Raw genomic sequence first — 22,058 nt, 5'->3', positions numbered from 1 at the left:
CAAGCACGGTCGTGCATATCATCGAAGCACCTCCGTACTTCACTGGGCGTGCTTGTTGCTGTGAGGCTTTGAATCCTATTCATTTGGGCTCAAAATGTACCCAAAATCTTCTCATAGTCTCTTTATATCAAACTGCGCAATTAACAACTAAATTAGTGTAAAACTCAATTTAATTAAATGTCAAATAGGAATAATTGGGTTATAACAGAGGACCTAATTACAGATTTATCATTAATCCTAAAATTCCAAACCCTAAACTCTATCCCCTAAAACCTAAACATTTTATAAGCTTTTTAGATTGACGATTGTAATTCTTCAAATTTTTTAGAGATTAATAAGTATTTTTATTTTTTTTATCAAATTAATCACTAACATTACTGTCTTTTAATATAAAATTAACGGTAATAATTGTTCCACGTGTGAGAGGTATAAAATATCCTCTTAGTTTACAGAGTACCGTATAAATTACCAAAAATATATATATATCCTTGTTACTTTTAAAGAAAGAGTTGATTGCTTGAAACTAATTTTAAAATAATAAAAATCAATTTTTTTAAAAAAATAAATTCAAGTAAATGCAAGTTTAGGTTTTAAAAAAATAATATACAAATTCCTTATTTTTTAAAATTAAAATTATATATCATAGAAAGCATAAGTTAAAGGATTTTGTATTATCATAAACTTCTAGTTGATGCGGAATTTTATATGAGTTAATTATTTCGCCCATAAAATATTAGTTGAGACCAAGTATTTTGCCAGTCTATTTAAATATAGGATTGAAGGTAAGATTTATCTAATAAGTTAAATAAGTCAGTCTTTGTGTATTAGAGATAACTAATAGTTATACTCAATTTATACTTGTTGGTAAAGATAAAACTCAACTTCGAGTGAACACTTACTAAACAAGGAAAAAAAATATTTAACATAAATTATTATTCTGTGACTAGTTTACTTAAATTTAATCCTTTAATAACGAAAAGTGTTACAAATTTGTATCTTTAGATTCAGTAAATTAATTAATATAAATATATTTTTCCTGATAGATTAAACCCTAAACCCTAAACCCTAAGCCCTACACCCTAAGCCCTAAGCCCGAAAGCCCAAACCCCAAACTCGAAACCCCAAAACCCTAACCCTAAACCCTAACCCCTAGCCCTAACCCCAACCCCTAACCCCTAACTCCTACACCCTACACCTTGAACCCTCAACCCTCAACCCCTAGTCCCTAGCCCCTAAACCCTAACCCCTAGACCCTAAACCAACACCCAAGACCCTAGACCCTAAAAAAAGGATGTCGATTTAGGGGTAAATGAGGTGAACGTAGCTGAAGTAAAAGAAGAACTTTCTTATGTTTGCCAATCCTTAAAATCATTCCATAATAAAGATAAAACTTGGCCTAATAAAAGTTACACTTTTGATGTTTCTAAAGCTGATCATATTTTTAATATTTTGCTTAAAGATGGGCAAATTGTGTTATCTGATGATGATAAGATCCCTACTTTAGAACAAAGAAAGGGTTGAAAATATTGTAAATTTCAGCATGTTTACGGTCACTGGACTAATAATTGTATTCGTTTCGTAGATTTGATTCAAGATGCTACTAGGCAAGAAAGACTAAAATTTGAGCAAAAATAAAAAAATGCTGATCACAATTGATTCTAATCCAATGCAAGTTAAAGCCAACTTCATGGAACCAGTCGATATAATAATGATGGATGTTGTTGATAAACAGAAAGACCTGTTCGATCAAGCTGTGGAGGAGGTCGAGAGAAAAGGGTCTTTGGAAACTTTCGAGAAAGAGAAGGCTGAAATCTTCCTATGGCCAGGAGATTCATTCCTGGACTTTTTGACTCGAAAGAGAAAGGCTAATAGCAAAGTCTCATGCTATATCCAAGGTGCAGTGTCGTGTTTGATAAAATGGCAGCCAAAGCTTTCAAACAATCGAAAATTAAGAAGCACTATCAAGTGACCTCAACAGAAAGCACCAGTTGAGAAAGAAAGTTTGAAGATGAAGAGTCTAGAGATCGAATATGATCCGGATGATGAATTAATAACTGATGTATTCGAATCAGGATTTGACAATGACCTTCAAGACATCCTAGGAGTTATATCAATGCTGATAATGAACTCGACAATAATCCATGGGGTTATTGTTATTTGACGGAGAATTGTTCTCTTGCTAAGTCATCAGCTACTTTCGAGGAGTCGACACAATAAATGAAGAGTCACATGATGTTGCTTTATATTGCGGCTCGAATTGACGAGAAATTTCGAGTAGACAAGGTTCTCGTCAATTCTGGGGTAGCTATCAACATTATGCCTAGTTTTTTGCTAAAACAGATCGGGAAAATTGAAGAAGATATGTTGCCTCATAATTTGGTGCTGACAGACTATGAGGAAAAAACCTTAAGTTCTAAAGGGGGCTTTAATCGTCAATTTAAGCCTCGAATCGGTATCTCGGGCAACCATTTTTGCTATAGTAACCGCTAAGGCAAGCTACAATTTACTGATCGGAAGAGAATGGATACATGGAGTTAGAGCGATTCCATCGTCACTCCATTAGAAGCTAAGTCTCTGGAACAACGATGGGGTACTGGAGTATGTCAATAGGGATCAGAGCTATTTCAAAGCTAAGGTACATGTTAGTAGCCTACACAGTAAGACATTTAACAAGTCTTTTGCTAACATCTCGCCACTTCGTATAAAAGATGTTGGTGAGCCACATTTTGGTCAAAATCCTCATTTACCAATGCCTCGTGAAATGCGACACCAAATTCGACTGGACCCTTTGATAGGTTTTTACGACTTCTAGGAAACATTGGAGGCCGAAAATGAGAAAGATGACACTTGAAGAGAGCCTATTGGATCAAATTTTGGCTTACTTACCCAAAAACAAAATAAAAACGTCTCTTAAAGTCGTTGAGACTTTGGACGCTGATCAATTGGACTCAGTCATAGAAGAAAAACTACAAAAAAAGTAAAGAAATAACATCTCATTAGGCCATTGACTCGAGACGAGCAATTTCATACCATGCAAAAATCAACATTGTCAACTAAACCCTAGACCCCAAACCCTAACTCCTAAACCTAAACCCTAACCCTAACTCCTACACCTTAACCCTACACCCAAAACCCTTGACCTTAATCTTCAACCCTTAACCCTAAATAAATTGTATAGGCAATATCTTAGAAATGTACTTAATTATGTAAAATAAAATAAAAAAACAAAAAAGAGTAAAGAAAAAAAATACTAAATAAAAATCTTTTAAGCAAAAACTTACCTAAATTATCGCTCTAGGATTAGTTTGAAAATTTTTCAACCAATAAAAAAGTAGAGAAAATGAAATGAAAGTTAATTTCATCTAAATATAAATAATTATAAACATATTAATTTTATAATTTATTAATGTAACTAAGAGTAACTTCAAAATTATTTTATAATTTTTTATTCATAATATTTTTTATTTTATTTAATTATTTATACTTAAAGATAAATAACAAAAAAATTAAATATCTTTTGCAAGTCATTCACAATTTTTACCTAATAAAAAAATTAATTCATAATTTTTAATAAATGAATTATTTTAATATTTAAAATTAAAAAATAAATGTATCAAAATTTGCATAATCTTATTAATAAAGATGATATATTTTAATTTATTTTTTGTGTATTGGCGATAGTTAAAAAAATTTGCACTCCAAACTGTTTTTTTTTTTCTTTTTCCTGTATTTTTCTTCGTTTTATTTTCGTTATAGTTCGTTTGAGGCCAAATTCGCACGTGCCTTTAGGTGGGACGGTGTAACTGACTTTTTCGTAGCTACGGCAAAAGAATCGTTGATTGCAGTCGTCGGGGTCGTCGATAGTTGTGGTTACTTCCGATTCAATTAAGTAATTTCGAACTTCTGTCGGGTCTGAATCTGTTTGTTCGCGTTTTAGGTTCGTTGTAACACATCAACTTTAGGGTTTCTTTGTTCCTTCGCTGCTTTTGTTTGATTTAGCTTACTACCGAGGGTTATTTACTGCAACTATTATGGTTAATTAAATTTATATTATCTAATTTTAATCTTTCATTTGCCAATGACGAGAATAGGGGGATTTTGTTAGGCGAATCTCGTCTGCGCCCTTGATTTGATAGAAATCAGCAAATTTTATAAAGGTTCCTTGCGTTCAACATCTTTTGTCGTTTCATTCCAGATTTTATGACTTCGGAAGTCTGAGTTTCTTCTTTGTACTTTAAGTCTATAAATTGTTGATTTTTTATATATTTTAAACTGGATTTTACATTGAGTTTACAAGCAATAATTTGGTGTCAGGATTCCTCGTTTGTTCCATGTCTTATGTCAAATAATCACATTTAGTTTTTTTCTTTCTTCAAGATTTACATATAAGTCATCCGATGGTTTGGTTCTTACCCTGATAGAGGGATTCTGGTACAGCTGAACTGCTAATTGATGGTTGAATCCTGAATCATTTCATAAAAATGCAATATTTGGTTGGTAGAGCAAATGTGAAGAATAAAGAAAATGAAGCTACAGCACAGATTCCAGGGAAGATATCAGGGCAGGTACCTAATCAAGCAGGGTCTCAGTTGCCAGCCTTGATTCAACCAAATGTAAATGCCATCCCTCAGATGCCAAATTTAGGTGTTTTTCCACGTTCAACAATTAATATGGACCCTGAATTTCTTAGAGCACGTTATTTTATTCAAGCTAAGATGTAAGTTTGTTTTTGTATATATTTCTATACTGTTTGCTTTTTATACACATTTAATCCGGTGACTCTGCTGAATCTTCAGAGAAGTGTTATCAATGGGGGCATTAATATGGATAAAATGAAGTAATAATATTTTTTTGTCTTGCATAAAACTAATTGACACAACCTAGTGATAGAAGGTACTACCAAAATATTACGGGAATTTCAGTACATCTCATAGTTATCAATAGCGGGCTATTTAGTGGAGCGGAGTGGCCTTGGGCTGCTACAAATTTTGAATAGCATAGCGCTTTTAAATAGCTTTCACAAATCACAATAGCGGGCAAAATAGCGGCCGTAGTGCCACTATAGCAGCGCTTGAATCAAACTTTTCAAAAAAACTCATTTTTGCCCTAAAAAAACACTGTTATGAGGAATTTTTTACTTTTATTGTTATTTACTTGTATTTTTTTTTATTAAAATCTTTGCTTTTTTATTTTTAATTATGAATGTGCCATGGATTCTGTCTAGTCATTTTCATAATTTTATAGCTTACTTTTTATTAGCTAATGTTAAGCAACTTGTGTTTAACTCACTCTTAAAAGTTAACTCATAAGAAGAGGACAACTCAAGTCTTTATAAGAAGTATTTTAGCTCTATTCTTAATTCATGTGGGACATCTTAACACATCTCCCTCACATCAAAGGGCTAGCATCCGATGCATTAAGTTTGCAAAACTAGACATTTGCGGGTGGCCTAACAAGACTGAACATTTGTGAGCAACTCAATATTCAAACTGAATAAGCTTTAATACTATTTTAAAAAACTTGAACTTAACTCACTCCCAAAAGCTAGCTCGTAAGAAGAAGACTACTTAAGTTTTCATAAGAAGTATTTTGGCTTTATTCCTACCTAATGTGAGACATCTTAACACCTAACTCACTCTATCAAGGTTGTTAACAAGGGTCTTGGTAGTGTAGGCACCATGTAGTTAACTAGTTTGTTCTCTCTCCACCTTTGATTATTTTATGTGCCCTTGTCCTGACCTATCTTTGGTATTTTTTAAGTTGAAAATTGTATATTAGACTATCTTTGTTAGATATATAATCATTCATGTGCTTTTAGTCAATGTCTTAAGCTTTTGGGATAGGTAGTTTATTACATGATATGAGAGCTTCTACACCAATGGTCTAAAGTTTTATCTTTTATTGCCCCTATTCTTCTAACTATAAATGAATTTTCAGCACAAGGTAGGTTTGGGCCTATATGCATTGTCCATGTTTCAAGCCCAAAAAAATTTTGCTTGAGAGGCCATCTTAGATAGTGCTTTCACCTTACAACTTAAGCTCTTAGGATAACAACAATAAACATGTTTCTTTTTACCATCCAGATATAACATAATATTGCAGCGGTACCAGCATCCTGTTACAGATGTACATAGAAGGAAGCTTAAGGATCTTGCAAAATGCCTGGAAGAGGGCATGTTAAACACTGCTTGCTCTAAGGTTTTTCTGGGCCTCTAGCTAATTTTCTTTTCCACAATTTGAAGGAATCCCATCTAAATTTTCTTTTTCCTATGTTTAAATTTTTTGAGGTTACTTCCTGGTAAGTATGCATTTGTCAAAAGTTACTATTTTTTATGTTGATGATGTTCCGGACTTGTATTTTAGGAGGACTACATGAACTTGGATACACTAGAGAGCCGTTTGTCTAATTTGTTGCGACCATCATCTATGCACAATCACAACCAACAATATCCTCAGCTTGTTAGTTCTTCTCCAGTTGGTACAATGATACCAACCTCTGGTATTTCACATGTTACAAATTCAACTACAATCATGGCATCTTCTGTGGATGCCTCAATGATTGCTGCCAGTGGGTGTAATAGCATAGCATCCACATCTATCAATAGTGTAAGCATGTTACAAGCAGGTGGTGCACTTGGCAGCTGTTTTAATAAATCTGATGGTAATTTGAGTTGTTTTAATTCCTCACCCAGTCCATTTAGTATGTTTTTCTTTTCCTGCTTCAATAGATCTACTTATTGCAGGTGTGTCTAATGGTTACCAGCAGTCTTCTACAAATTTTTCCGTTGGTTCAGGAGGAAACATGTCATCAGTGGGGGTGCAAAGAATTGCAAGCCAGATGATTCCAACTCCTGGATTTAGTGTCAGCAATAATCATTCATATATAAATATAGATCCTTCAGCAAATAGCAGTATTTTTTCTGGTGTTGATTCTACATTGGAATCACAGTCACTGCCACAGCAGAAGCTTCAAGACAGTGACCACAACAGTCATGCATTGCACAACCTTGGCACACAAATGGGTAGTGGAATGAGATCTGGGTTACTGCAAAAATCATCTTCATATCCAAATGGTTCTATAAATAATGGGCTAGGCTTGACTGCAAACAACATACAACTTGCAAATGAACCTGGCACAGATGACTATGCTTCAATGTATGCTAGTTCCCCTAAACACTTACAGCAGCACTTTGATCAAAATCAGGAACCAGTAGTGCAGGGTAATCTTTTTTACATCTTTTTATTTGATTTTGTGTAGTATTAAAGCAGAAACCTTTACCTCCTTCCCTGCTCCTCCTAGGAGTGGTATAATCTTTTTAGCTATATTGTTTATTTGTTGGGTAGACATGATTTATGTTAGAACATTATGGCATTGTTTCATCCATGTAGTTAACCTTACCTAGTGGAAAAATTCTTGGTTGTTCGTTATTGGGTGGGTAGGTGATGTCTTTGTTTGTGAAAGGAAGATATTTTTCTCACTACCAAATGGTATCTCACAAAAAGGGTAACAATCGCATTGTTAGGTGACGGATATGGATTGGGAATTGTTGACACTTTTACCTCTGGAAGCTTCTATGCATCTGCAACATCCTCTGGGTCTATGATGAACACACAGAACATGAATTCAGTTAAATTGCCATCTATACCCATTACCAGCTCATTGATAAGTGACCACTCAAATTTGCACAGTATGCATCAGACTGCTCATCAAAAGTCTCAACCAATTAGTCCTTTGAAAAATTTAAACTTTCAGTCTTCATTGGCTTCAAGAGATGGCCTTGTGCATACACATGGGCAATATCAGCAAAGACCCCGACAATGTCAACAATCAGAGCAATATGCTCAAAACCAATTTCAACTGAAGTTTCAAAGTCAACAACCTCAGCATTTGTTCAACAGTGATTCCTTCTCTCAATCTCAGCTCTCTTCCAATCTAGACAATCAAGTAAATTCCAAATATGAAGTTGAACAACATAAAGAAGTTCCCAATGCTCATGTTTCTGAACAGTTCCATGTATTTGAGATGCAGAACCAGCTCCGGCGGAACTCTTCTGAAGATTGCTCTAAGGTTTCTCAACATCTTTCATTCTCCTCTGGTCAGCATGATTTATCCTCACCAACACATCAAATTTTGCAACAAATGCCACATCAATTGGTTTCAGAATCTCAAAATAATTTTAGCTGTCTTTCAGTTGGGTCACAATCCAAATCAATACTTCTAAATCAATGGCCTCAATCACAAGATGAAAACCACATTCAGAATATGTCTCACGAACAGCATCTCCACATGAATTTCCATCAAAGAATATCAGGGCAAGATGAAACTCAATGTAATAATTTATCATCAGATGGGTCTATTATTGGTCAAGCTGTTGCTTCTAAAGGCTCAACTGAGTTGCTAGACTCAAGCAGTACTACAAAGAAGGCACACAGGAATCAACAGAGGTGGCTTTTATTTTTACTTCATGCTCGACGATGTTCTGCCCCGGAAGGGAGATGCCAAGAACGCCATTGTTCTAGTGCGCAAAAGTTATGTAATCACATAAATGGTTGCACTGTACCTCATTGTCCGTATCCTCGTTGTCATCATACCAGGAAATTGCTTCATCATTTCATAAAATGCAAGAATCCTTGTTGCCCTGTTTGTGCTTTTGTAAGAATGTATAGGCGTAAATTCCAACTTAAGGCTCAGATTCAACCTGATCCTGAATCATGTTTGCCAATTGCTTTAAATGGATCCTGTAAGTCCCATAATATGGTAGGTCTATCACCTAGATTGATCTCAAAATCTCCTTTAGTGGTTGAAGCTTCAGAAGACCTACCATCTCTAAAACGTATGAAAACTGACCAGTGCACCCAGTCCATTAATCCTGAATATGACAATGCATCTCCGTATGTTCCTTTGAAGTGTGAATCACAAGACTCAAAGGATACTCGGTGCCAAGTCTATCCCTGTGGTGATATGTCTATATCAAGCAAATCTGAGCTTACAGAAATTAAAGCAGAAGTTCTGGTACATTCAGTTCATGAAAATCTTAGTGAGGCAAAAATGGACGAGCACAAAGCAGATGATAAAAGGCTTGCTGGTGAGCCTGTCAAATATAATGAGGCAACTAATACAGCTAGGCCAGATAATATTAAAACTGAGAAAGAAACCAGACATGATAAGCAAGAAAATGTGACCCAGCCATCTGAACATCCAGCTGGAACCAAGTCTGGTAAGCCAGAAATAAAGGGGGTCTCATTGACTGAACTGTTTACTCCTGAGCAAGTCAGGGAACATATCACTGGCCTCAGGCAATGGGTTGGCCAAGTAAGATTTTGTTTATTCTTGTGCAATTTTTTTCAAAGGGAAATTTGCTTTAGAGCTATTAATTTTATAGAAAAGAGAAGAGGTGTTTGAATATTTTTGTGTATTGCATTTGAGCCAAAGGTCTAAATTTATACAAGTTGTACAAGGATCTATATTAATTATGGAATATTATCTAATAAATATAATCTTGATATTACATTCCTAATTATTGTATTTATATAAATGTAATTCCAATATTATGTTCCTAATTACTGTATTTTCATATCAACACTCCCTTTCAAGCTGAAACATACATATCATATGCACTAAGCTTGTTACAAATATATTCCACCTGAGGTCCCCTTATGACTTAGTGAACAAATCAGTCAAGTGGTCATTGGAGGCAACAAAGCTTGTTGTAATTCTCCAAAGAGAACCTTTTTTCTAATAAAATGACAATCAATCTTTATTTGCTTGCATAAGCCAGCTCTGCTGTAGTTTAAAAACTATTTAACACTGGAACCTTATTGAGCATGCCCTGCCTTTGTCTTACATAAGCCCGAGCCTAGTCAACAGAAAAAAATACTCCATGCCCAATATTCAGTAAACACCCTAATATTACTTTAAATGCATTAACTGGAAATGATGAACTAAACTTATCATGCATATGCAGAACTTGGGTTCCTAATTACATAATTTTCAATGCCTATGCTATTTGTGGTCTACTGAATTTTGAATTTTTTGTTCATATTAATGTGCCTATCATTTGTTTTCAGCATTTGAATCTTTTCTCCTCAGGTTGTCTAGTTTAAGAACATATAGTTTCTTGTGCTTCTTCTGGAGGCCTAATTTACTTAATGCAATCAGAATTTTATTTTTTATTTTTTTTTCATCTTAGCTTCTCATTATATTTGTTAGACTAATATTTTGCAAGCAACAAACCAGATTGCTGTATGCCTTGTGCTTTGTTAATGGTCTTGGTAAGTTTTTATCCTCATTTTACCATGATACATCTATTTTATTGTTACAGAGCAAATCAAAAGCAGAGAAGAATCAAGCAATGGAGCATTCGATGAGTGAGAACTCCTGTCAATTGTGTGCTGTAGAGAAGCTTACTTTTGAACCACCTCCTATTTATTGCACAACATGTGGTGTTCGAATTAAACGAAATAATATGTATTATATCATGGGTACTGGTGACACACGACATTTTTTTTGTATTCCATGCTACAATGAGCCTCGTGGAGACACTATTGTCGTTGATGGGACTCCCTTTCCTAAGTCGAGGTTGGAAAAGAAGAAAAATGATGAGGAAACAGAGGAATGGGTGCGTTACATATCATGTCTTATTTTGTTCATTGATTTCGCAGTTTATTTCTTTTATCACCATCTATTTTTGTCTGCAGTGGGTTCAATGTGATAAATGTGAAGCATGGCAACATCAAATTTGTGCTTTATTTAATGGCCGAAGAAATGATGGTGGACAAGCTGAATACACTTGTCCTAACTGCTATATTGAAGAAGTAGAAAGAGGTGAGCGCAAACCCTTGCCCCAAAGTGCTGTTCTTGGAGCCAAGGATTTGCCGAGAACAGTTCTAAGTGACCACATAGAGCAACGATTATTTAGGCAACTAAAGCAAGAAAGACAAGATAGGGCTCAGCTTCAAGGGAAAAATTATGATGAGGTGATTCGTCTCCTTGCTGGCACTTGTGGTAGCTTTTTATATTTATATTGGATATGTAAATTTTGTTATTGTTTCATATTAGAAAACTTGACTCTATCTCACTCCAAAAAACTAGCTCATAGAAGGAAGATTACCCAAGTCCTTAAAAAGAGTATTTTGGCTCTTCCTTACCAATGTAGGACATCTTAACATAACACTCCCTCCTCACGCCCAAGACATTTGGTGCATAAAGTTTGCAGGACTAGACATTTGTTGGTGTCCCAATAGGACTAAACATTTGTGAGCAGTCCACGATTCAAACTGGATAAGTTTTAATACCATATTAAGAAACTTGGGTCTAACTCATTTCAAAAGTTAACTCATAAGAGGACTACCCAAGTCTTTGTAAGAAGTATTTTGACTCTATTCCTAGCTAATGTAGGACATCTTAACATTTCATATAAAAACATTCACAAGCTTTTACCTAGATTTGAGTAAAGTTGATCCTTGGCATGTTATAAGTATGATCAAATTGGCTACAGCTGGATCCATGTGACCTGTTTTTGAATAATGACATGTTGAACTTACAACACAAGGTAGGGTTGGCTTGTGTATTGTCCATGTTTCTAGCCCAATGGACTCTTGTGTTAGGGGTATGCACCATTCATGTTCTCCTAACAGCATAAACTTTTAGGGAGAGTTTGTACTTGATAGTTACCATTGTTTATATGGATGTACAGGAAATTTATATGAAACACTTTCCCTTGTTTGTGGTGGGAAATGATGTGAGTATTATCATCTATTAGTTACAACCTAAGAATCTAATGTTTTGGGAAAAATCCCTTAAATCAAATACATTCTGAATTTTCTTGACTTGAGGTGCTGATATCACTGCTTGCATTTTCTCCCATTGAAAAATGTAGCATGTATAGCACTACTATTTTTTTTTTCCTGACAAGCTAGTTTTTAAGTTGTCACTAAGTACAATAAAGTAATAATTATTTATTATAATCTTAAAGATCCATATATTAGTTATATGAGTGGTATGCTTTAGAAGTTTATTGTTCAATTTCAGAGAGAAAATTGGAAGGAATGTATGGATTAACTACAAAATGATGTGATCAGTGACTATGAATAACACCTTACTTGTTGTTGCCATTGAAGGAAATTGGATTGATCCAATTTGATGGATAGCTGATGAGAAAATGTGATAGGAGCAGTCCCAGAGTGCAAACTTCAGCCATGGATCTGAATTTAAAAGCTCATGATACCATATCTGAATTTAAAGCACCTTATACAGAAGTATTTATAGAAGTGAGCAGTCTGCTAAGGCTGAGCTAACAGTTTGTTGGAACTAGGCAGTTACCACAGAAAATTGTCATAACTGAAAACTAACTTTTACATCAGAAGGATAATTACACAGAGAGCAGTACAAGCTATACACTAATATGATTGAACTTATAAATTCATCATTCAAAATATCCTTCTTATATATATTTTTCTGTGTATGAGTGTATTTTCCCTTGTTGGCATTTTGTGTTGAAGTTGATGATTAAACTCCAAGCTGATTTCCAGCAGAGAATTAATTCCATTTTTGGTGTGGGCTTATGCGGGTTATATATAAAACATTTTTAATTGATGTTAGCAGGTGCCTGGAGCTGAAGCCCTTGTTATAAGAGTTGTGTCATCTGTTGACAAGAAGTTAGAAGTTAAACAGCGGTTTTTGGAGATTTTTCAGGAAGAAAATTACCCAACAGAATTCCCATATAAATCAAAGGTAATGGGAACTTACTTTATTTGTTAGTCCTGTTGGTAATTAAGTCATTATTATTTATCGTGAATTTTGATCACCTTTGGTTTCAATTCCAGGTAATTTTGTTGTTTCAGAAGATTCAAGGTGTGGAAGTATGCCTTTTTGGCATGTATGTTCAAGAATTTGGATCTGAATGCCAATTTCCTAACCAACGTCGGGTTTATCTTTCATATTTGGACTCTGTAAAATATTTTAGGCCTGAGGTTAAAGCAGTGACTGGAGAGGCTCTTCGGACATTTGTTTACCATGAAATTCTGGTAACCTTTAGTTGCTTGTTTTCTGGCTCTTGTGTAGGGTCTATTATACATCTCATGGAACTCTATCTTGGAGACATTCATGTTCTGATTTATTTTCTTCCTGTAATTTATATTCTATATTACATTTGAGTATTTTTTCAGATCGGATACCTTGAGTATTGCAAGAAACGCGGTTTTACAAGCTGCTACATATGGGCATGTCCTCCATTAAAGGGTGAAGATTATATTTTATATTGTCATCCAGAAATTCAGAAAACACCAAAATCTGATAAGCTTAGGGAATGGTGAGTTAAAAGCTTCAGGATAAAACAAAAAGAGAAAGAAAAGCTGCCTTGTTTTATGTGTATAAAAGCTAGATTATTCATCTCTAACTATAGTTTAATTTGTAAACATTTTTCTTCAGGTACTTGTCCATGTTAAGAAAAGCTGCCAAGGAGAATATTGTGGTCGATCTCACCAACTTATACGATCATTTCTTTGTATCTTCTGGTGAATGTAGGGCTAAGGTTACAGCTGCAAGGCTCCCATATTTTGATGGTGACTACTGGCCTGGGGCTGCAGAGGATTTGATTTATCAGCTTCACCAAGAGGAAGATGGAAGGAAACAAAATAAGAAAGGAACAACTAAGAAAACTATAACAAAAAGGGCTTTAAAAGCATCTGGTCAGTCAGATCTTTCTGGAAATGCCTCAAAAGATCGTCTCCTAATGCACAAAGTAATTTTTGTTTTGATATTTATTAAACATGTTTTCTAGGGTAAATTAAGTTCATTGTTAATGATTTTTTAAATGTTACATATGTTATGTTACTTGATCTTCAAACAATTACACCTTTCTTGCGTTTAATATTTATGTGGGATTTCCTTATGTGGAAACAATAGTTTTCTTATTAGCTTTGGAATTTTCTCCAGCTTGGTGAAACCATTTGCCCAATGAAGGAAGATTTTATCATGGTTCATTTGCAGAATGCATGCACTCATTGTTGTATTCTAATGGTGTCCGGCAACCGTTGGGTATGCGGCCAGTGCAAGAATTTTCAGATTTGTGATAAGTGAGGATTCTTCAATCATCTGGTTTTGTCATGTAACATGTCAATTAAAATGTGTGAAAAATATTTTGTCATACTTTATCTTTTGATATTATTATTATCAATGCCTTCAAGAAAAGAGATAAAGGAATCTTGAATTGCTGTATTGAATTCTATATTCACTCTAAGGCTGCTTTTGTATCCAATTTATTTTCGGGAGTGCTAGGAACACACTCTTTTTAATACACTCTTAGTTATTTGCTAAAATTTATTAAAAACTATAAGAGTATGAGAGAGAATCATTAGATTATGAGTGTGAATCATTAAATTGAGGGTGAGATCTACATAATTTTTGTGATTTTTAATAAATTTTGGCTAATAACTAGGAGTGTGTTGCTAGCATTTATATTATTTTAATTGAGTTTTAGAAATTCTTAATATATTATCATACTATTGCTATATTTACAGCCTTTAATATGAATATCTTATTTAATTATATTCAAACAAAAAAAGCATATGTATTTGAAAACTTTTATATAGTTTTCGTTTTCGTTTTCTTTACTCTGTTTTGCTTGTCATTTATATAGTCTACATTTGAAAACTTTTATTTGTACCCTGCTAATATTTAGGGTCAGCACATGTTCTTTCACCTTTGTAAAGTCATCAACCTTTTGAGGGAACGGTTGTGGAATTATAAGGGTAAAGGGTGACTTGTTTCTACCTATCCATAATAAAATGATTTAAAAGGATAAAATTTAGATACAGTATCATATTTACTATTGGTCCTATTCTCCTATTAGAGTTGGAGTTTTGCCTCAGTAATGCATGTTCGCCTTTAATGCTGATTTATCTCTAATGCCAAACTTTACTGTGCAGATTATTCAAATGAAACTTCAACTCTGATAGGAGAACAGTACCTATGGGTACTGCATCTGAGTTTTGTCCTTTTTAAAAAGGGCTTCTATAATTTGTATATCATTATTTTGTATCTATCTTTGAGAATATTGCGACTGCTGATAATATTGTCTCGATAACACAAATTTATTGGCATTATACATCTCAGAATTACATTCTTTTCATTTTTGGCATTCTTTTCATGATCTTTCTCCTTTTCTTATATCATCTGCCAAGTGCCAACGACTTCTACCAATCTACCTTGCTTGTCACATACTGTCTTACTTTTTCCTCCTATATTCACAGATATTCATTATATTGATAACATCATATTAATGTTCTCTTAGGTGTTATGAAGCAGAAGTAAAGCATGAAGAGAGAGAACGGCATCCTATTAACTCGAGAGAGAAACACACCCTTTATCTTGTGAGTAAGAAGGCATATTTAACATTGACATATTGAGTGATAGATTCAGCACTTGTCCTTTTCTGCTGTACTGTTATGTGAAAATTTGTTAGCACTTGGCAGCTATGAACAAGGTTGTCAAATCGAGTTTCAAGGTTGGAACGGAAGAGGAGTGTTGGATCATAGGAGCAGTGGTTCTTAACACACCTTGTAATAGTCAACTAAAATACTAAATTATATTTGTAACACATATACATGCATAAAAAATAGTATAAAGAAGAAAAATAACCCTTAAATTAAAAAACACATTTAATAAAAAATTAATGATACATTAAGTCTTAATGTCACTTAAAAGTCATCATAAGTCTCAACATAAATTTTTGACTAAACAAAAGTAATACATAAAACTACAGCATAAAAGAAACTTGATGCTTTATTAACCACAAAACAGAGCCCACAGTTGGTGCAATGTAGCAAACACCCAAAAACTTGCTGCTTTGACAAAAACAGCAACCCTAAATTGCACACAGCAGCCATGCACCGCAGCAGAGAACCAGAGAAAAAATGAGAAGGAAGAAAACACAAGTGCAGCAACCCAAAGACAGAAACCAGCAACTTAGAAACCCCAAACCAGCAACAAAATGGGCAGAAGACACTTAAAGAGTGTTGAATGTGAGGGGAAATAGAGGCAGAGTCAAGACTTTATTTCTAGATGGGTCGTTCAAGTTAGGGTTCACAAAATATTAAAAAAGGGCTTTTGAGGTGAAACGGGGTAGCACAATCCAACCCACGAGTGGAGCTCAACCTGGCATGTATTTGGTGCACCAATTCAAAGCTCTGAAGATGATCCAATCCGCTCCAAGTAGATTTGCGAGTCATAGTGATGCATGACTCCTTGAGGGGCCTGCAACATGTTGAATTGTGCGCTCCAAGGAGTTGAAGTCCGATTTTGACAACCATGGCTATCAAGCCTAGACACTCCAAAAACTGCAAAGATATCAGTGTCATTCACATATCCGATACCAATACACATATGATAGACCGAGCTTCACATCCAGGGAGTATCCTCAAGTTTTTTTTTTTTAAGATAGACTCGTCACATCCTATTTGTTAAACACATACCAAAAATAAGATAGGATAGGAAAAATTATCCCATCTTGTTTCTATCCCCTAACTTAGGCACCTGGACCTTTTTTTTGGGGAATTAAGGTCAAGCATTTTCCCAATGGTTCTCTTCTCTCTCAAGCTAAATACATTCTAATCCCTATTAGAGTTGCATTGGTTAAGCCTATGGGTTCAACACTCCCACGGTTGGTAGATGCAAGTTGTCAAAACATGGTTTTGACCATGTGCAGGATCCTCATTTATATTGCTCTATTATGGGTGTGCTTCACTAAGTAACTCTCACTAGGCTTGAAATAGGCTACCTTGTTGATAAGGTCTACCAGTTTATGCCTCAAGTTTGCAACATCAGAAAGTTGATTAAATGCATCCTTAGATATATCAGGGTTTATGATAGATATCCATTAGTTAGTTATCTAGAAAATTAGTTAATTTCTTTGGTTGAAAATATAAGGCACTTTGACAAATAAATAACAAGGGAGGTTAAGAAAAATATTGTCATTTGTGTGAGAATTGGAGTCTTGTGAGTTGCTGATCCTCCTCGAATATTTTGGGTATATTTAAATATTTAATCATTATCTCATAAGACTATTTTTATTAATTTCTTAGTTTCAATATTTCCTAATATATCATATCAGCACATTGTAACAAATTATATCATATTCATATGAAGTCAATAATATCTATTTCATAGTATTTTGTCTCTATTAACTTTATTCCCCTTCTATACCTTATAACTTCAATACTCTAGCTGTTTTATTCCCGTTTCACAGCCAGTGTTTTCACCATAACCTTGTATACTTTAGCAATTTAGCCTTGGAATAGGTTTGCTCAATTGTGTCCCAAATATCCTTAGTGATAGATAGTAAAAAACATACATGTTTCACTGATTTCAGGGACCAATGAATTCCATAACCATTCCAAGATCATTGAGTCATCTTGAACCCATGCTTAAAACTTGGTATTTACAGACGTAGGTCCAGTACTTGTGGGTTTTCCCTTTTCCTTTCAGTATTATTCAAATAAATTGAGACCACTTCCGATCATATTTTCCATTTGGCCTATATGCAGACTAAATGTTCTGTATCTCGCTAGGCTGAATGTTATGTTCATCTTTTGACATTGAGGGTGATAGAGCACACACCCACAAGACAATTAAAGCTAAATGACTCTGGACAACAAAACTAAGCAAAGACAGCTGGCTGGCAAAAGGAATCAGCAAAGAAGGCCAATTGACTTAGGAGAGAAAAGACAATCATTTGGCCAGTGTCCAATTGATTTAGACTGTTTCACTGAAACCAGAGGCAGTCCCAGATTGGAACTGCTCTGGTACCATCTCAGAGGTTAAAAAAATGACAATCATTTGGCAAGTGGCCAATTGTTTAGACTTTTTCACTGGAACCAGAGGCAGTCCCAGATTGACTGCTCTGGTACCATCTCAAAGGTGAAAGAAATTTGGAATTTCCATAATTCTGACAGTGCAACAGGGGTTAGATACACAAGAGACTAAAAGAAAGGGAACGAACCTATGGTCAAATACCATCCCACAACTTGTGAGGATTCTTGTCAGAATAAAAAATAGCTGTAAATATACCTAATTCTAGGATATACAATTGGCCGTCGTGCCACAAATCGCAACCAAGAACAGAGCCAATCGTCGCCATTGCAGCCACTATTTCATTTCTGAGGTCAATCCCTACTTTACCCTCCCTTTCTGAACGTTGGCCAACTTTTAAAAGGGTCAATCTTAGGATTTTGCCCCCTTTTTACATTTCTGATATCTTCTTCTCCCTCTTTGAGCCCTAACATTTCCTCCATTTCTATTTCTGTTAATTTTCTGGTGTGACATGCTTTTGGTTCCATTAGGTATAAAACTTTAGTGTAGCTGTTATCCTATTATCTCGCTATAGCACTTTTGGGGTTAGTCATTTCATGCCGCTATCTGAAATTGACTACTATTGCTATACTCATGTCACATTGAGTATTTGGGCTTCATAGCATGGCCGTCAATCACCTTGGTTTCTGTATAACTAATGTGTCGGATAAATTACAGAGTACAAAATTGGATGCTATATATTCTTTTGATAGCTACCAATTAGAAAAATTGAATTTGGAAACTTTCAGTAACCTTTGTGTTCTTTCAGGTAGAAATTACTGATGTACCTGCTGATACAAAGGACAAAGACGAGATTCTTGAGAGTGAATTCTTTGACACTAGGCAGGCATTTCTGAGTCTCTGCCAGGGCAATCATTATCAGTACGATACGCTAAGGCGGGCCAAGCATTCATCAATGATGATTCTCTATCATCTTCATAATCCAACTGCTCCTGCATTTGTTACAACATGTAATATTTGCCGTCTTGACATAGAAACTGGTCAAGGTTGGCGTTGTGAAGTTTGCCCTGAATATGATGTGTGCAATGCTTGTTATCTAAAGGATGGGGGCACTGATCATCCTCATAAATTGACAAATCATCCATCAATGGCAGATCGTGATGCTCAGAACAAAGAAGCAAGACAACTTCGAGTATTACAGGTATTGTATAAGATTTTATTTGCTCCTGTACATGTCTCATTCAGTGACTGTGCTTATATTTTACTTGGTTATGTTGCATGTCAAATAAAGAAATCATAGATTCATTTGTATATAGTGAAATTTGAGGGTGAAGAAGAGCTGTCTTTGTTTATATTTTCTAACTTGTATAACATTAAATTATATAATGTGAATTTCTGCATGAGAGTTGAGGATTTTCTTGAATTTTGTACATAATGGAGAACACGTGTTGTTGGAGTGTTTGTATATTTGCTTATTATCAATGACAACAGTCGCCACAAAGACTGTATATCCACTGAGCAGTCAGCAACCAATGTTAACTTTACTGAACTCTTTTTAATGATTCAGTGAACTGGCAATTTTTTTTTTCTTTTTGGGAGGGGGAGAGGGGGTTGTGTTATTACAATGGATGGTACTTCAATAGCTTACTATTGAATCTTTATTATTACATCACGATTTTGAATAGCTATATCATTTTATTACCATGCGTAGTTGTGATATTGCAACTTTCTATACAAGGTCTGATATGTAAATGGATTTCATAATTTACAGCTACGAAAAATGCTTGATCTTCTTGTGCATGCATCCCAATGTCGATCTGCCCATTGCCAATATCCAAATTGTCGCAAAGTGAAGGGGCTTTTCCGTCATGGGATGCATTGCAAAACACGTGTTTCTGGGGGTTGTGTTCTTTGCAAGAAAATGTGGTATTTGCTTCAACTTCATGCTCGTGCTTGCAAGGAATCTGAGTGCCATGTGCCACGATGCAGGTTTGTGGGTCAGGCATTACCATTACTCGAGTTACTCTGTTTATGTATTTTGCATGTATAACTTTTTCTTTCTGCGATAAATCAGAGATTTAAAAGAACACTTGAGGAGGTTGCAACAACAGTCTGATTCACGGCGAAGAGCTGCTGTAATGGAGATGATGAGACAGAGAGCTGCAGAAGTTGCCAACAATGCTGGATGAGCATTTTGGGCGTGAAGAAATGGGATATTTTGGAAAAATGCTCCTGACAAAGACATTGGCATTGCCCATGCTCCACTTAGACAGTGCCGGAAACCATGCAATGAAAAGCTGTGTATGGATGGTTTATTTGATTGGAAGGCATTCTGTCATTCATGGAGATTTGCTTGTCTATCTCCATGGCATGATTGTCCCCATAAGGATCTGAGTTCCACCAATTAATGATACACAAAGGACTAACCGGGTCCAGCTTGATATATCGGTGGTGAGTCTGTACGCGGGTCGATTTGATGATTCTTTTGATTTTGTCGGCTTCTCCCATCATGTCTAATGTTAATTGTGTGACAAATGTATTATAGTCCTAAATTGTTTATAATATATCTTACTTCGAGTGTGGGGAGGGAGGTATCAATACGCATTTGGTCCTCCTTTCCGATGGACTTTTCTTGTAGCATCTTTTTATTTAAAGATGAAAGAAATAATTTGTAGTTACAGAAATTCGTGGTAGTATCTGTTGTCTCTTGCGAGGTTATCAATTTTATGTTCCTGGATTATTTACTATTTTGATTTTAAATTAATTTTATTTTGTTCAAAATGTGAGTTTGACTGAGGCATTTTTAGAGAACTATTCTTGAATGATCTACACATACTATTACACATAGGTGTCCTTGTTATTTACAGGGGGGATTAGCGTGGGATTGTGTTTGCGTAACATGTTCTCTCCTCACATCACGATTGCTACGTGTAGGCGGGGAGGATATTTTCTTGTTATTCCATCGTGTAAAAAGGTCATGCTAAACTGTGTTTCTCCTCGACAAAAAAAAAAAGTGTTTTCTTGCTTTTTATATAAAAAATAAATAATAGATGTAAAATTTGGACGTAACTTGTCATAGATAACAAGATTCATGTTCATCTAATCAGTTCATAATTTTAGTCATTTTTTGTTTAATTTTTAAATCATTTTTTATTTGATTTTTAATACTCATTTAGTTCTTAAAATTATAAACATCAATCAATTTAGTTATTAACATTATAAAAATTTAATTTATCCTTAAAACTTTAAAAATCACCATTTTAATCATTTATTATTATTCTTTCATTGTTTTATATAAAAAGGAATAAAATGAATATTGTTTTGTAAAGTCATAATTAAAGTAAGATTTTTATAAAATCAAGGATTAAAATCATCTGTGCTTACGAATTGAAAGTATAAAATGGATATTTAGTCATTTGATTTTCAACTTGTTCATTTTATTTTGCAAGTTTTTTTAAAAAATTTAATCTAATTTTAAATATAATTTCTAACGTCTAATTAATTTAATTAAAAACTTTAACACAAGTCTTATAATTATATAATTTAACGCAATTATTAATATAACTAGTTTTAAAATTTCTTTCATGCATTTTTTAATATAACTATTTTTATTTGTTTTGCATATTAATATCTAACGCAATTACTTCTTTAATTTCCTCAATTGTATTTTGTTCAACTTGAGTTCAACTATTGATTTTTAGAACTTAATTATAAATGTTGACTAGTGTTTGAATTGCCTTATTAATTTTTGTTTCTAATTTTCAATGTAATTCTCTTTATAATTCTATCATTTACAATTTTATTTTTTTTACTCTTGAAATTATGGATTTTTTCAAGTATTTTATATGTGATAGTTTGTACTGCAAAATGATATCAAATTAAAATTATATATATATATATATATATATATATATATATTCAAGAAATGTTTACTTTGAATAAGTTGGCTAAAATTTATTTAAAACTAAAGAATATGAGAAAAAAAATATTAATTTAAGAATGAATAAGAGTAAGACATTTAGTTAAGAAGAATGCTAGCAATACACTCTCTAACATAATTCTAGCTATTGGTTAAAAGTTATTGAAAATTAAAAAAAAATAGAAATAAATATTAATTTAAGAGTAAAAAAATTAGACACGTAATTTTTGTAAAAGTAAATAAAATAAAAAAATATTTATCTTTAAAATTTTTAATTTATTTTGTATGAGACTAAAATTATTAAAATTTCATTTGATTTTATATTGGACA

General features: G+C 34.1%; 1 protein-coding gene across 11 annotated transcripts; it reads left to right on the top strand.

Annotated features, from left to right (window-relative positions):
* The first annotated feature begins 3,790 nt into the window (after positions 1-3,790).
* Positions 3,791-20,593, top strand: LOC113856648 (histone acetyltransferase HAC1-like). Of its 11 annotated transcripts, XM_027488580.1 has the most exons (18): positions 3,791-3,937; positions 4,378-4,717; positions 6,084-6,198; positions 6,364-6,661; positions 6,744-7,220; positions 7,524-7,917; positions 8,020-9,313; positions 10,323-10,619; positions 10,699-10,977; positions 12,602-12,733; positions 12,826-13,026; positions 13,168-13,310; positions 13,430-13,742; positions 13,937-14,076; positions 15,294-15,372; positions 18,618-19,010; positions 19,581-19,798; positions 19,884-20,585. In XM_027488580.1, the coding sequence occupies exons 2-18, from the start codon at positions 4,482-4,484 to the stop codon at positions 19,996-19,998; spliced, it is 5,124 nt and encodes a 1,707-aa protein (XP_027344381.1). In that variant the 5' UTR covers positions 3,791-3,937; positions 4,378-4,481; the 3' UTR covers positions 19,999-20,585. The 11 variants fall into 11 exon arrangements, with proteins under 11 accessions (XP_027344381.1, XP_027344379.1, XP_027344385.1 ...); XM_027488578.1 differs by having other exon boundaries at positions 7,524-9,313; positions 12,605-12,733; positions 19,884-20,593; XM_027488584.1 differs by having other exon boundaries at positions 4,502-4,644; positions 7,524-9,313.
* The last annotated feature ends 1,465 nt before the right edge of the window (positions 20,594-22,058 follow it).

The sequence above is a fragment of the Abrus precatorius genome, unplaced genomic scaffold (genome assembly GCF_003935025.1).
Source record: "Abrus precatorius isolate BTA unplaced genomic scaffold, Abrus_2018 Scaffold11, whole genome shotgun sequence".
In the NCBI taxonomy this organism is placed as follows: domain Eukaryota; kingdom Viridiplantae; phylum Streptophyta; class Magnoliopsida; order Fabales; family Fabaceae; genus Abrus; species Abrus precatorius.
This window is presented reverse-complemented; position numbering and strand designations above follow the sequence as displayed.